General features: G+C 28.1%; 1 protein-coding gene across 1 annotated transcript; it reads left to right on the plus strand.

Annotated features, from left to right (window-relative positions):
* Positions 1-244: 244 nt before the first annotated feature.
* On the plus strand, positions 245-961 carry LOC127257831 (phytosulfokines-like). The gene is made up of 2 exons (XM_051284316.1): positions 245-438; positions 605-961. Exons 1-2 carry the CDS (start codon positions 337-339, stop codon positions 731-733), a joined length of 231 nt encoding a protein of 76 aa, XP_051140273.1. The 5' UTR covers positions 245-336; the 3' UTR covers positions 734-961.
* Positions 962-13,516: the final 12,555 nt, after the last annotated feature.

The raw sequence follows: 13,516 nt of genomic DNA on the forward strand, positions 1-13,516 counted from the left end.
TTATTATTATTATTGAAAACCACAAAATTTTATTATGATGGAGTAGACTTTTCCTATTTCAATTCCCATCTTTTTCTTTAATTTATTTCCACAAAATCATTTATAACATGTCTAATATATCCACACACATACATATACAATTTTCGATACAACCCAACTAGTCCCCCTTTCGTTCTCCCGAGTTCACACTTCCCCCCTACCCCCCCACCCCACCCCACCTGCCCCCCTATAAATCCGACCCTTCCCCGCAAACTTCTCAAACAACCAAACTCACAAATCATTGCAACATAAGACACCATCGAAACAGATAAGAGCAAAAAAGAAAAAAAAATAAAAATGTCTAAACCCACAGGCTTATTCTTATTAGCTTTGCTCCTCTTCTTCTCCGTTTGCTCCGCCGGCCGTCGCACGCCCGCCGGCGATCTCCCCAAATCTCCGGTGAGTTTATTACATTTATTTATTTATATATATATATCTCAGATCTGAACCACCAATTTCTTACCTTCATCACTCTTACATGTATTTTTAATTTTGATTTTTTCTTAGATTCAGACTTGAAAATTAATTATTGGGTTTTTTTGTTTTTTTTTTTTTTAAATTTTAGGGTAATATTGGGGAAGAAGATGTTGGAGTGGAAGAAAGCTGCAAAGGAATTGGGGAAGATGAGTGCTTGATGAGGAGATCACTAAATGCCCATCTTGATTATATTTACACCCAAAGCCATAACCCTTAGAATATTTTAATTTTAATTTTTATATAATTATATATTTTCATTTTTAATTTTAATTTGATAAATTGAACCATATGTGAAGTTTATTCTTAGCTTTTTCTTCTTGGGTTCTCTCTCTCTCTCTCTAGAGCAAGATCTGAGTAGTTTGCAGCACAGTGATACTATATATGTATGTATGAATGTATACATGAGATGATCTTTAACATCTTTTAAATTTCTTGAATTTCTTCAGCTCCATATGTAAGAAATTTGTTGATTTTGATTTTTATTACAATATCCTTATTTGTTGTTGGTGAGGTTGTTTGGTGTTGGAATGCTCAAGGGCACAGGCAGCAATTCCCAGGTTGAAAATAATTAATTGTTTAATAAATAAATAAAAATGAATTGGGAAATAGAAGAAGACAGGGGTTGGGTTTCGATGAAATCAAAGAGCTGACTGTTTGTTCTTAGTGGCGTTGAAAGACAGCCTTAATTAGAATATATTTATCATCATATAAAAAATAAAATAAAATTATAAGTGAGAAATATTGACTGGATCGACATGGCCATGGGGGTTTTAATTTGGCTGTGGTGGGACGTCAACGACGACGACTTTGAAAATTAAAGCTTGCCCCTACTCCCTCGTGTAACACTAATTTTTAATTCAATTATATATTTTTTTTTTAATTTTATAAAACATAAATAAAAAAATAAAAAGAATCTAGAAGAGAGCATTAGTAATAGTAATAGTAGGGACATGATAAAAGTTTAGGTTTTTAATTTTTCTTTCATGTGATAAGATCGATCGAATCTCCTTGTGTTGTCATCATGTTTTAATATTTGCTTTAATTTTGTGGTGTTGTGATTTTACACGACACTTGTCCAAAGTTGAGGGCGTGTTTGATTTTTTTTTAGATGTTTATTACTCTATATTTTCTGTTTTGTTTGCTAATATCTCTCTAAGTATAGTCTTGTTGTGTTGAAAACGAGATTTAAAAAATATTGATATTGTATTGATAATTGGTAAAAGGTAAGGATAAATGGCTTTTTTGCCCTTGCAAGTATATTACTGTAAAAAATAGTGATAATTGTATAATAATAATGAAAAAATAGAGATAGTTTTATGATAATATGGTTATTTATGAAAATAAAACTATTATTTTAAGACGGACAAAAATGGTAAATAAGACTATTGTATTACAACGGAAGAAATATTATTTTTATTTTAATCAGTTCTACATAACTTATTTTATTTAAAAATAATAATTATATTTTAAATTTTATAATTAATAATATTTAAGGATCAGTTTGTTTTGTGTTTTGGTTTGAATGAATATTCTTTCTTATGAGAGTGTATGTAATATATATTACTAGTATTCTTCCACAATTCTTTAAAGATAATTAATATATTATACACTTATTATTTTTATATTATTTATATAATTTTTTATATCTAAGATAAAAAAATATTTTTTCAAACTAAACAAACACACTTTTTTTAAAAAAAATATGTTGGGTGTTTTCACAAAAAGAATACACATTTAATTTTTATTAAATTAATTAGTTATCTTAATCTTAATATATAATTAGTTTTATTATAATAATTAGTTTTACTAATTTATTTATTTATTTATTATTTACTAATTATATTTTATCTAAATTTCTGTATTTATAAAAAACTAGATATATAAAGTAGGACAGAAGAAATATTTATTATTTATTTTTAATTTTAAATTAAATAATTATTTTTAATTTTACATTTAAAAAATACACTAAAATTATTATATTAAAATCAACGATTAACACGATCACAATTTCAAGCAGCAAATTAAGCAAATACAAGACTCTTCAATGCATTTTAAATCTATTTCACCAAAATCACATATAAAATACTTACAAGACTCTTCAATGCATTTTAATATGATCCAAATTATATTTATTCTTATATTTTTATAATATATATTCCATTATTGACTTAAGTTATTAATAATATATTTAGATATAAAAAAAAGTTTCAACTCTCTAATTTAAAAAGATCAAAATATTTATTTATTTTTTAAAATTATAATATACATGGATGAAAAGTATTAGCTATTCAAAAAATAAAATAAAAAATAAAATAGTAAAAATGATCTTTTAAGCCCAAAATTAATAAATAAAAATGATAAATTAGGGTATTCCAATGTAAAAATACCGGATGCCCAATATTCCAGGTACCTCAAAATTTCGGGTCAAATCAAATTATATTCTATACGTACTATCGGAAATTTCAAGTACCCAACCTGAATTACAAATACCCGGTGCATGCCCACCTCTGATGGTTTTATTTTGATAGATTTTTTTTTTTTTTTTTATTTGAAAATTTTTAAAAATTATTAAAAAAATATTAAATATTTAATATATCGATTTTTTCTAAAAAATATATATTGTTAATTTAATTAATAGTAACAATTTTTTTTTTAAAGTATATATATGTATATATGTAAACAAAGTCTAATAATTTAAGTCACGGTGGTCTTCTTCATATATTAGCTTTCGGCTGCAATTAAAAGATTCATGCTTTAAAAGATGTAATAATCTTTATCCCCATCTCCTTCAAACCTTTTTATTTTATTTTATTTAAATATCTTTATTTTTTTTTCTTTACAGTTCCCAATGTTTTTTTTTTTTTTTTTTTTGAGTTGGAAATTTATAATGTGCCCTTGGTTTAAAAGTATCATCTGCTTAGCAACAAAAACTAATCATTTATTAAAGTAATTATTATAATTATGAATTTAGAGGAATCGATCATTTATTAAATATTATTCTATCCGTCTCATATTTATATATTCATTTGTTTTTTGGACGGAGTTTTAGAAAATATTAGTATTATACTGGGATAAAGAAGAAATAAAAGTAAAAAAACTAGATTAACCCTGTTAATATTGTATGATATAAAGGTAATGACATTTATGTAATATATTGTAAATTAGAAGGGTATTTGTAATGTTAGGTAAATAGTATAATTACTACAAAAAAAGAAAATAAATACTTTGTTATGGGACGGACCAAAATGAAAAAATAAATAGATTGTTAGGAGACGAAGGAAATATTATATTGAACAATGTTAGATCGTGTATTATTAATTAATACTACTAATAGAATTGTTTCGTCACATATGCATCATGTTTTTAAACTTCTTTTCATCTTAATTATTTTTCTAATTTTTTAAAGATTAGATTCATTTATATTTTTCTATTTTTATTACTCTTTGAGACATAAATATATTTATTACATTTGAATTATTATTATTTTTTAAATATGTAGTATTAATCCATATTAATTATATATTTCACCCGTATTACTCCAAGGGTCTTATTTATATTCTACGTCATTGTATTTAACATTAAAAATATTTTTATATTTGTATAATTTTTTTGCACAAATATCATTATAATAATATTATAAGACACTAATGAAAATATTTTTGTAATTTTTTCTTAATTTGTACTACGTTCTGATATAATAATTAATATTAAAAATTCAACGTGAAAAAAGTAACTGAGAATTTTAGAGCAGCACGTAAGTAGTATATATTACTTATTTATTTATATTATATAAAATTTTATATATATTGAAGCATAATTCTTTAAATATTTAAAACATATTTTAATTTAATTTTATTTTTATAACATATATATATTAAATCTTAACTAACAATCAACAAACAAAAAAATGAGGATAGAATCTAACGACGAATCCTCAACCCTCTTTAGGTTGGAGTTTGATTCACATTCAGCCTGTTCACAACTTATCCTTTAAGCCAATAGCGTCTGCTAGTTCAAAAAAAAAAAAAAAAATCTTATCGTGTCTATTTCCAATCCGAATGTATTTGCATTATTACAACCTAACACCCCTTAGATTGTTCTAAGAATATGCGAGAATGAGGATTGAAATTTTGGTCAAAAGCGTGTAACATAATTTCTTGCTAAAATTGTCACTTATAATGAATTGGTGTGTGTTCATGGCCCCCTCAAATAAATATATATATATATATATATGTATGTATAGGTAACGACACTTTGTCCACTCCAATTATTCTTACTTGATTGATTGATTAATGTAAATGTCTTCAAGTACTTTGGAATTATTATTTCCACCAACATAATAGTAATATTTATGTATGCAATATTCTTGGGGTTTTCCTAAATTAAACCATGTGAACGAGGAAAATGCATGTCCTATGTGTCTGTACATATATAAAATTGTATTCGAGAAAAGTCATGCAAAGTAGGTACATACAATGGGGGATTAGAAAATTTTTAAGTTGTCTTAATCAATAGTTTAACTCTAGAATGTTGCGACAATTGGAAATTCTTAAAAATGGGTTGAGCTCGATCGTTCGATTGGTCCATTTTGTCTTTGTTTTAAATAAGGGTGAAACGATACGGTATCTAATTTATTTTTTTTTTAAATAATATTGTATACCGTTGTAAAAATATATTGAACTATATTCGACATATCAAAATTTATAATATAAATATTTTTATATTGATACTATACTGATTTTTCAGTATACTGTATAAAAAATTAGGATACTGACTATAAAACCTAAAATGACATAAATATAAAAATTTATATCAGCATAGATCGATATTTCATGATAACAGTATATACTGACGTCATTTGATATGTATCGAACTTCTAACTAAATCTCAACTTGAAATCAGACTATTGATTGTATTTATTTAATATTTTAGTTTATTCTTTATATATATATATATAAAGTACAAAAAATTGTACTGATAAAAATATAACAAAGAATATTTTATATTTACTTATTTACTTTTTATTAGATTATATAGTATATATGTTAATTATATTGTTGAATGTATATATATATATATATATATTATACTCTATTTTTTATTAATATATAATAAATAATTATGTCAATAAAAAATATTTGGTAAACAAACCCATTATTTTTTTTTAGATATAGACATGCTTCATTTTATCTATTTTCACGCATCTCAAAAATAGATATCCACACACATTATAGTTGTTTAAGCTTATCTTTTGTTTTTGGGTGTTATATTTTTTTTCTTTTATTTTTTCTAGAAATAACTTTTTTCCATATCTTATTATTATTATTATTATTATTATTATTGCAAATAAACTATCACAACAATTATATCTAACAATTATTTTATAAAAAAAAAAATTGTATTTAATTTTTTTTTATATATATATTCTTATAAGAATATTAATGTTAAATAGTAAAACAGATTGGGAAACAAAATCGAAGCAATTAGTGCCTAAGTAAATAAAACCAATAATTACATCCTCAGTAAATTAAAATTCAATAATCCGTATAAGTTATGAGTTTAAATTTATGATGCCTACAGGTCTTATCTTAACTAGCACTATTGGCATACAGCTCGAAAAACTTCATAGGTAACAGGCAAACAATTGAACAACCAAAACCAAATGCCCACAATATATATTAAGTCAAAGATTTTTTTGTTATATTTGACTTGAATTTTTTTATTATTGTCAATTGGAACAAGGAATCTCCTAATTTATTTTGGCATATGGGTCATTATATTATCTTTTACTGCCGTGTTCACAGTTTTTTATTTGGATTAAGATGTTTCATCAGGTTGTTGTAACAGGCTAACAATAACATTGCTTGTGTTACATTATCTCGGTTGGTGAGCACACAAGACAAATGAATGAATATTTTGGATGATCAAATTGCATCAAAATTATGCAGGAACACACCATACCATTTATGTAAAAACAAGGTTTTAATTGTGCTTGTATTGCATGCACAAAAAAGTGTCTGTATAGATTACATTGGAGTGAGAGTGTAGTTGTTGGAAAAGTTTTGAGAGTTGTGTGTAGTGAGAGAAAATGTGTTCAATCCCCTCAACCACAATCATTCACTTCTCTATGAATTGAGTGAGTGATAGTCATTCTTACCTGCCGGAGATCTCATCGGATGAAGGAGAAATCGGAATTCCGATCAGGGGAGACGTCCAAATTCTAAACAGTCTTACTCTGTGATAGTTATCGGTACGAGCTTGTGACAACTTCAGCATTTGGAGGAATTTCTCCAAGGTAACCATTGTAGATGTATAGGTTGAAAGAGTGGTGGTTAGGGATGTCAACGGGGCAGGTTCGGGACGGATTTTGCAAGCCCCGGGACCCGCCCCGCTAGAAAATATTAGGACCGAAGACCCGCCCCGCTCCGCTTTAACCCACCCCTAGGACCCGTCCCGCCCCGAATCCTCCCGGTTCGAGGCCAATCCGACAAATCCGTTTTTTTTAAAAAAAGTATAAAATAAAAATTTTTAAAAATAATTTAATACTAAAAAAGTATGCGTCAAAATACCAAAAAATTATAGTTCTAAAAATAAGAATAATCAAATATTGATAATAGTCTCTGGTGATAACGATCAACAGTAATCCCGATTATAAAGAGAATCGTAGGAGAAACAAGATAAATTTAATTTAGAATTAAAGTTCTATTTTATATTTAAATTTTTTAAATAAATAAATAATATAATTTATATTATATAAAAATATAAATATATTATAATAATCATTAAAACATCCGGATTCGGATCCGGGTCCGGGGTGAGGCGGGTTTATAGTAAAACCCGTTACTCACCCCGAACCCGGTCGGGTCTAAAACTCAAAATCCACAACCCGCCCCGAACCAATTTTTTTAGACCCAAACCCGCTCTGTTAAGATCGGGTCCGGGGCGGGTCCGCCCCATTTGACATCCCTGGTGCTGGTTGTCTTTGTTTTTAATCGGGACTGATTAGTGAATTTCTCATGAATTAGTATCTTCCTAATGTAAGATTTTTTATATCCGAACCGGGTAAACAAACCGTGTTTTATTTACTATTTTGTATTTCCGAATGCATTCAGTTGATAGTAGAGTATTGTAATTATGATATAACTACGCTTCAGAAATTGAAATTGTTTAGGTGTTCGAATAAATTTTGGTGCAAACATATATTCCCCAACATTGTCAATAAAAAATTTTATGCTATCTCGTCACATAAAATATGATATCTAACCTTTATTACATAAACTCAAACCAGACAAACCCTAATTCATTCAAATAAATATAAGAAAATCATATTTTATACTATAATTTTTAAAATAAAATCAATTTACTGAAAAAAAATCAAAGTAAATAAACGATTAAAATGACTTCCCAATTAAGTGTGCAAATTTCTACTAGTGTTCATAGACGTAGCCATGCCTATCTTCAATTAGCCTTTTTCTTTTGTCAACTCTTCTTCAATTATATTCACACCTAAAATAAATTAGCTAGGATGGGTTTGTATGCAATTGCAGCTCCAATACAATAATATTTTAGAAAGAAATATTAAATATTTATTGTTTATTATATTTAAAAATATTCAAAAGCAATTATTCATCAAATATTTTGCTCAAAATATATTTAACATTCATTTTTTTAATTAAAAAATTTCATGCAAATTCAAACTATTTTAAAAAGTTTTTGAAAAAATTGTTTAGGTTTATATTAGATTTGAATTTTAAAATAGATTTGAGAAATTGTAATCTCTTAAGCTAAGTAGATTTTATTTGGGTTTTAAACTTTTAAATGTATTAATTTGATAGGGAATAAATGTATCGATAGTACAATAAATATTTATTTTTACTTTATTATCAAAACTTTTTAAAATATTTTGGTTGTTTATCTTGCACACTTTCGGTCATTTGGTATTATTCATTTTTTCTATAAAATCATATCAAATACTCTATTCATCCTAATACAATAGTATTGTTTACTATTTTTGTCCGTTGCGAAACAATAGTCTCATTTTCATAAATACTCGTACCACCATAAAATTATCCCTAATTTATCATTATTATTACACAAATGTCACTATTTTTTATACTAATATATTTACAAGGGCAAAAAAATCTTTTATTCATATTTTTTTTACCAATTATCGATATAATATCAATATTTCTTAAATCTCGTGCCAAACCCAAATAAGACCATAGTTTTGAGACGAAAATAATATATTTTTTTCTTTCACAAAATATGTCATCAAATACTAATATATATATATATTTTTTCAAACTTTCAAAATTCTAAAAATCTCTATATAAACAAATACTTCCTCCGTCTCATATCTATATATCCATTTGCTTTTTGTACGGAGTTTTAGAAATATTAGTATTATATTGAGATAAAGTAAAAATAAAGGTAAAAAGACTAAATTAACCCTATTAGTATTGTATGATATAAATGTAATGACATTTGTGTAATATATTGTAAATTAGAAGGGTATTTGTAATGTTAAGTAGAAAGTATAATTACTAAAAAAAAAAAAAAGGAAATAAATAATTTGTTATGAGACGAACTAAAATAGAAAATAAGATAGATTGTTACGAAAGAGAAAGGAGTAGAATCTAATAAATTGCAAACAAGCACACCTTTAACTTCATTATGTAATCAATAAACATATTATTGTAATAAATTAAAAGCATTGAAATAGTGACCTAAATCTGTCTTTTTGACTTTGATATTAAATTCATTTTCCAAGACTAATAACACACTTACATAGACTAGACATATATTATAGCTACTGAGTGGCACTGTCAAAATTATAACTCTCCAACAACCAAATTCCATACATATTTATTATTTTTTTATAATTAAAAAATTTATTATACAGTTAGGTGAAGTAATAAAATAAAATAAAAATAATGAGATTGGTTGGTGAAAAAAAAGATTTCATGGAGCTTAGAAATATATAGGCTAAGTAAGAGGTTTTTTTTTTTTTTTTTTAATAATAAATATATTTTTTTTATATATATAAAATATTATTTAATTAAAAAATTTAAATTTTAAACGTAATCTTATGTAAATTTTTTATTCTTATATGTTAATTTTAAATAATATTATAGATGAAAATAAAAATGAATTTAAAAATATTTGTAATATATTATAAAATCCACCCTCAGTAAAATGAGAAATAAATATTTTGTAAGTGAACGATAAAAAATGATATAATAATTTTTTTCTGTTATTGAACGTATATAATATATTCTTTTCGTCTTCCATAAGTGTACTTGAACTTTTAGGTATAATTTTTAATGTGAATGCATTTTTTTTTTTCTTTTTACTTTTTTGTCTTTTATAGAAAAAAAAAATTAAATGATAATACTATGATTTTTTATTAAAAAATAAATTTTCCATTTAATATATATTTTGTGAAAAAAAAAACTATTCTATATAATATTTTTATATAAATAATAACAAAAGTTTAAAAAGTACTAATGTAGACACAGCCAGATTGTTTGTGTTTGTTTGTATCTTTTATTAAATTTTCATACCATATAATCTAAAATAACTTCTTTTTTTTTTATATATATAAAAAAATAAAATATATATTAATATTTTTTAAATTACGATTTTATATTTAAAACTATTTTAATTAATAATTTTTAAATCAAAACCATCCGAAACATATAGGAACACAATGTTCGAAATGTAGATGGAGTCGGGGTCCATGGACCTGGAACAACAAATTTGCAAAAAGAATGGCCCAACAGCTCAAGGTGATCGGCCCGCCCATCAACATATGCAGTTGATTTGAAGAAGAAGTCGAGGTTGAAAAGCTTGGTTAATCTGCTGCAGGTCGCCGGTGAATCGGAGCCTTTACGGATGTTTGGCCGACGGAGATTTCTGTCATTCCCTCTGGTCATAGGAGCCGTCGTGTAAGCTTTCTCCTTTTGTCCTTTCTTTCCTTTTTTTCTTTTTGGTGTGCGATTTGCGTTCTGAATCATGTGAATTTCGCACATTTCTTCATCTATTTGGACATTTTTCGCTACATTTCGATTTGTTCGTTTTCCGTTTGGTGATTCTGGAATTATTAAGCAGCTTATATTTTGGTGTCGTCTGAAATTGATCGAACTTTTCCTTGTTGAAATTCCACTGAAATAATCCACTTATTATCGCGATTAATAAGGGGAATTCGTGGATTCATGGTGATATCTTTTGATTACAAAAACAAATTTCCCAATCAATTTGAGAGAACAGGAGGGCTCCACGCAATCCGAACCCTAACTAGGGTTTTCAGTTGCAAGGTTCCATATCCAAAGCTAGGAACATAATATTCATGTTTGTAAATCAGTTGCTGGAGATCAAAATCATATCTAGGATTGGAAAGCATGGCTTGATTTGGGAACTCTGAACCAATTCAAGGATTATTTCAAATTAGATTGCATCTTCTTATCCTTAGCTCAAGAACAGGGCACTCTATCTGATTATTTAACAAAAACTTCTGTTACCTGCCTATACATTGGTTAGATATCTTTCACAAGTTGTTCCTTCTTGATTCAATTTCTTTTGATTAAATGAGTGAATGCCTAATTTGTAGGATAGGAGTTGTGTCAGGGAAAGCCATTTTTGGGCCCCCTCTTGATGACTACTGGAAAAAGAAGCTTGAAGAAGAGGCAGCTGCCACAGGATCAAAGAATGATCCTAAATGATTCCAAACCTTTTTTAAACATTCTTTTTGGTTAACACTCCCTTGTACAAGAAACCCTTTGGGCCTTACATGAATTTTCACAATAAAATTGCACTCATTTTTTGACAAACTTTGTCTTAAAACAACTATTGGGTTGCCAAAATCCAAGGGCTATCCAATACGTTCAAACACATATTGATACACACAGTGGTTACTGAAGAAGATTTGGCAGTCACTTTTCTGAGTGCTCCGACTCCTCTTTTAACCACTCTTTGCTGGAAAATCTCAGCACTTCTCTTGATGAACTCCAGCAGTTTCTCAAGTAGATATCCCAGACAGGATCTCACTGTCTCAAAGGTCACTATCCCTGTCATGTCTAGAATCAGTTTCTTGCACGGCATTTGTCCGATCCATCCCCAGTCTTCATTCTTGTTTCTTAGTCTCTCTGCTTGTAATGGGGTTTTGTTCCCCAACCCATTTTCGAAGTCAAACTCAATCTTTGAGGAACTAGAATTCAGCTTTGTGCTTTCTGCCCAAATGCAATGGCATGTTCGGATGAAACTTTCGACTGCGCCATTGCTGAGGCACACCAACAAGGCTCTAGCTTCGGCTATATGCTTTGGGTTAGTCAGGGCCGAGAAGAACTCGTTGTAGGTGTTGATGTTGATGGTCTTTTCTAGATAAAATGCCACTGCAGTGCTTACGAATATCCGTATGCAATCGCCTATTAGCTCCCTACACTTCTCCTGACACGCAATGTCGACCAGTTGATCCAGTCTTGATGCCGAACACAACCCTGTTACAAGATTCTTAGCGAAACTCCCAACTACTACTGAAGCAAAACCACTCCCTGCATCTGATAGAAATTTATCCATAACCCTTTCAGGGAAAGTAGTGATCTTATCACTTGCTAAACATCCACTTTGTCTGATCATCTCATGATCTCCATAGCCCTTTAGAATCCCAAGTATCAAAGCCCTAGTGATCCAAATCAGAGTCACTGAAATCTCATCAGACTTGGCAATTTTAGAGATCTGATTCAGACTCTGAGGAAGATAATCACAGTTTGACAGCAAGAATTCTTGCACATCTTTGGTAAGAACTCCAATGCCCTCAGCTGAACCAATGGCCATTTCAGCCAATGAAAGAAATGAGGCCAAAAGTTTGATCAATCTTTGCCTCTTCCTAACCACACAAGGCAAATTGTAAAGCCTGTAGGAAGTGTAACATGTCAAGCCTAATCCCCCCAACACAAGAACCCATTTTCTCCTCATCTTTACAAACTCCAAACCTTTCCCCAACAGCTCTAAATCCATGGAAATAGTCCTTGAGAAAACTTAAAAAGTAAAGTGCAGCAATGAAGGAGGGATCAAGATGATGAGGCAGTTGAAGGTTATCTAGTATATGTGATGGAATGAAGTAGGGGGGAGGGGGGGGGGGGGGGTAGGGATGAAAGTGATGAGGATGAGAGGATGGGGATGAGGATGATGATCGATCATGGCGGTTGGCTAGGTGTTCCAACCTGCTTGAATTAGACATCACTTTCAGAAGATGGCCAAACTACTAGATGATGTATTATTATATTCTAGAGGTGGACTTCAGGGTATACCTCTAAAGATACATCTTGGACTCCATGCTTGGAAAAGCAAATTCAGTATGTTCAATTTTTTCACACTTTCCAAGAAATTAGTTTAATAGATGCATTTATTTATTTATTAATTTTGCATTGTTTAATGAATATGACATCCTTGTTGATTAATAGGTTATGTAAATATATAGGATGTGTTTGGTTTCAGTTTAATTAATAAATTTATAATTTATATTAATTGTTTGAATTTTGAACAGTATCTAGGTGTTCTTTTATGATTTTATTTTTATTATGTATTGTTTTTTATTTTTTCCTAAAATAATAATAATTATTGTTGAATTTAATATTTTGTATGAAATAAATATTAATATATATTTTTGAAGTAGGTGTGCCGTGAGTTCATCAAGTCCAACCCCACAGCACCATGTCATTCATGATACACAAGTTCATCCACAGTATTGATCTACAAAACTGTGACAGAGGAAGTAGAAATTTTGTATAAAACGATAACTATTTTGTGACCAAAAAACCTCATCCTAATCGTTCCACATTAACCACAACCATCATCATCATTATTTTAATTTTCTACAGAAAATTTATTAAATAATGTTGACAGTATGTCCATTCAAAATAATTAAAATAAAAATCGGGGATTTTTGAACTTTATGAAGACTCATGATTAGGCCATCATATGAATGTAATTATATAAAAAT

Source organism: Andrographis paniculata, unplaced genomic scaffold, assembly GCF_009805555.1.
Source record: "Andrographis paniculata isolate CXL003 unplaced genomic scaffold, ASM980555v1 Contig59END, whole genome shotgun sequence".
Taxonomy (NCBI): Eukaryota; Viridiplantae; Streptophyta; class Magnoliopsida; order Lamiales; family Acanthaceae; genus Andrographis; species Andrographis paniculata.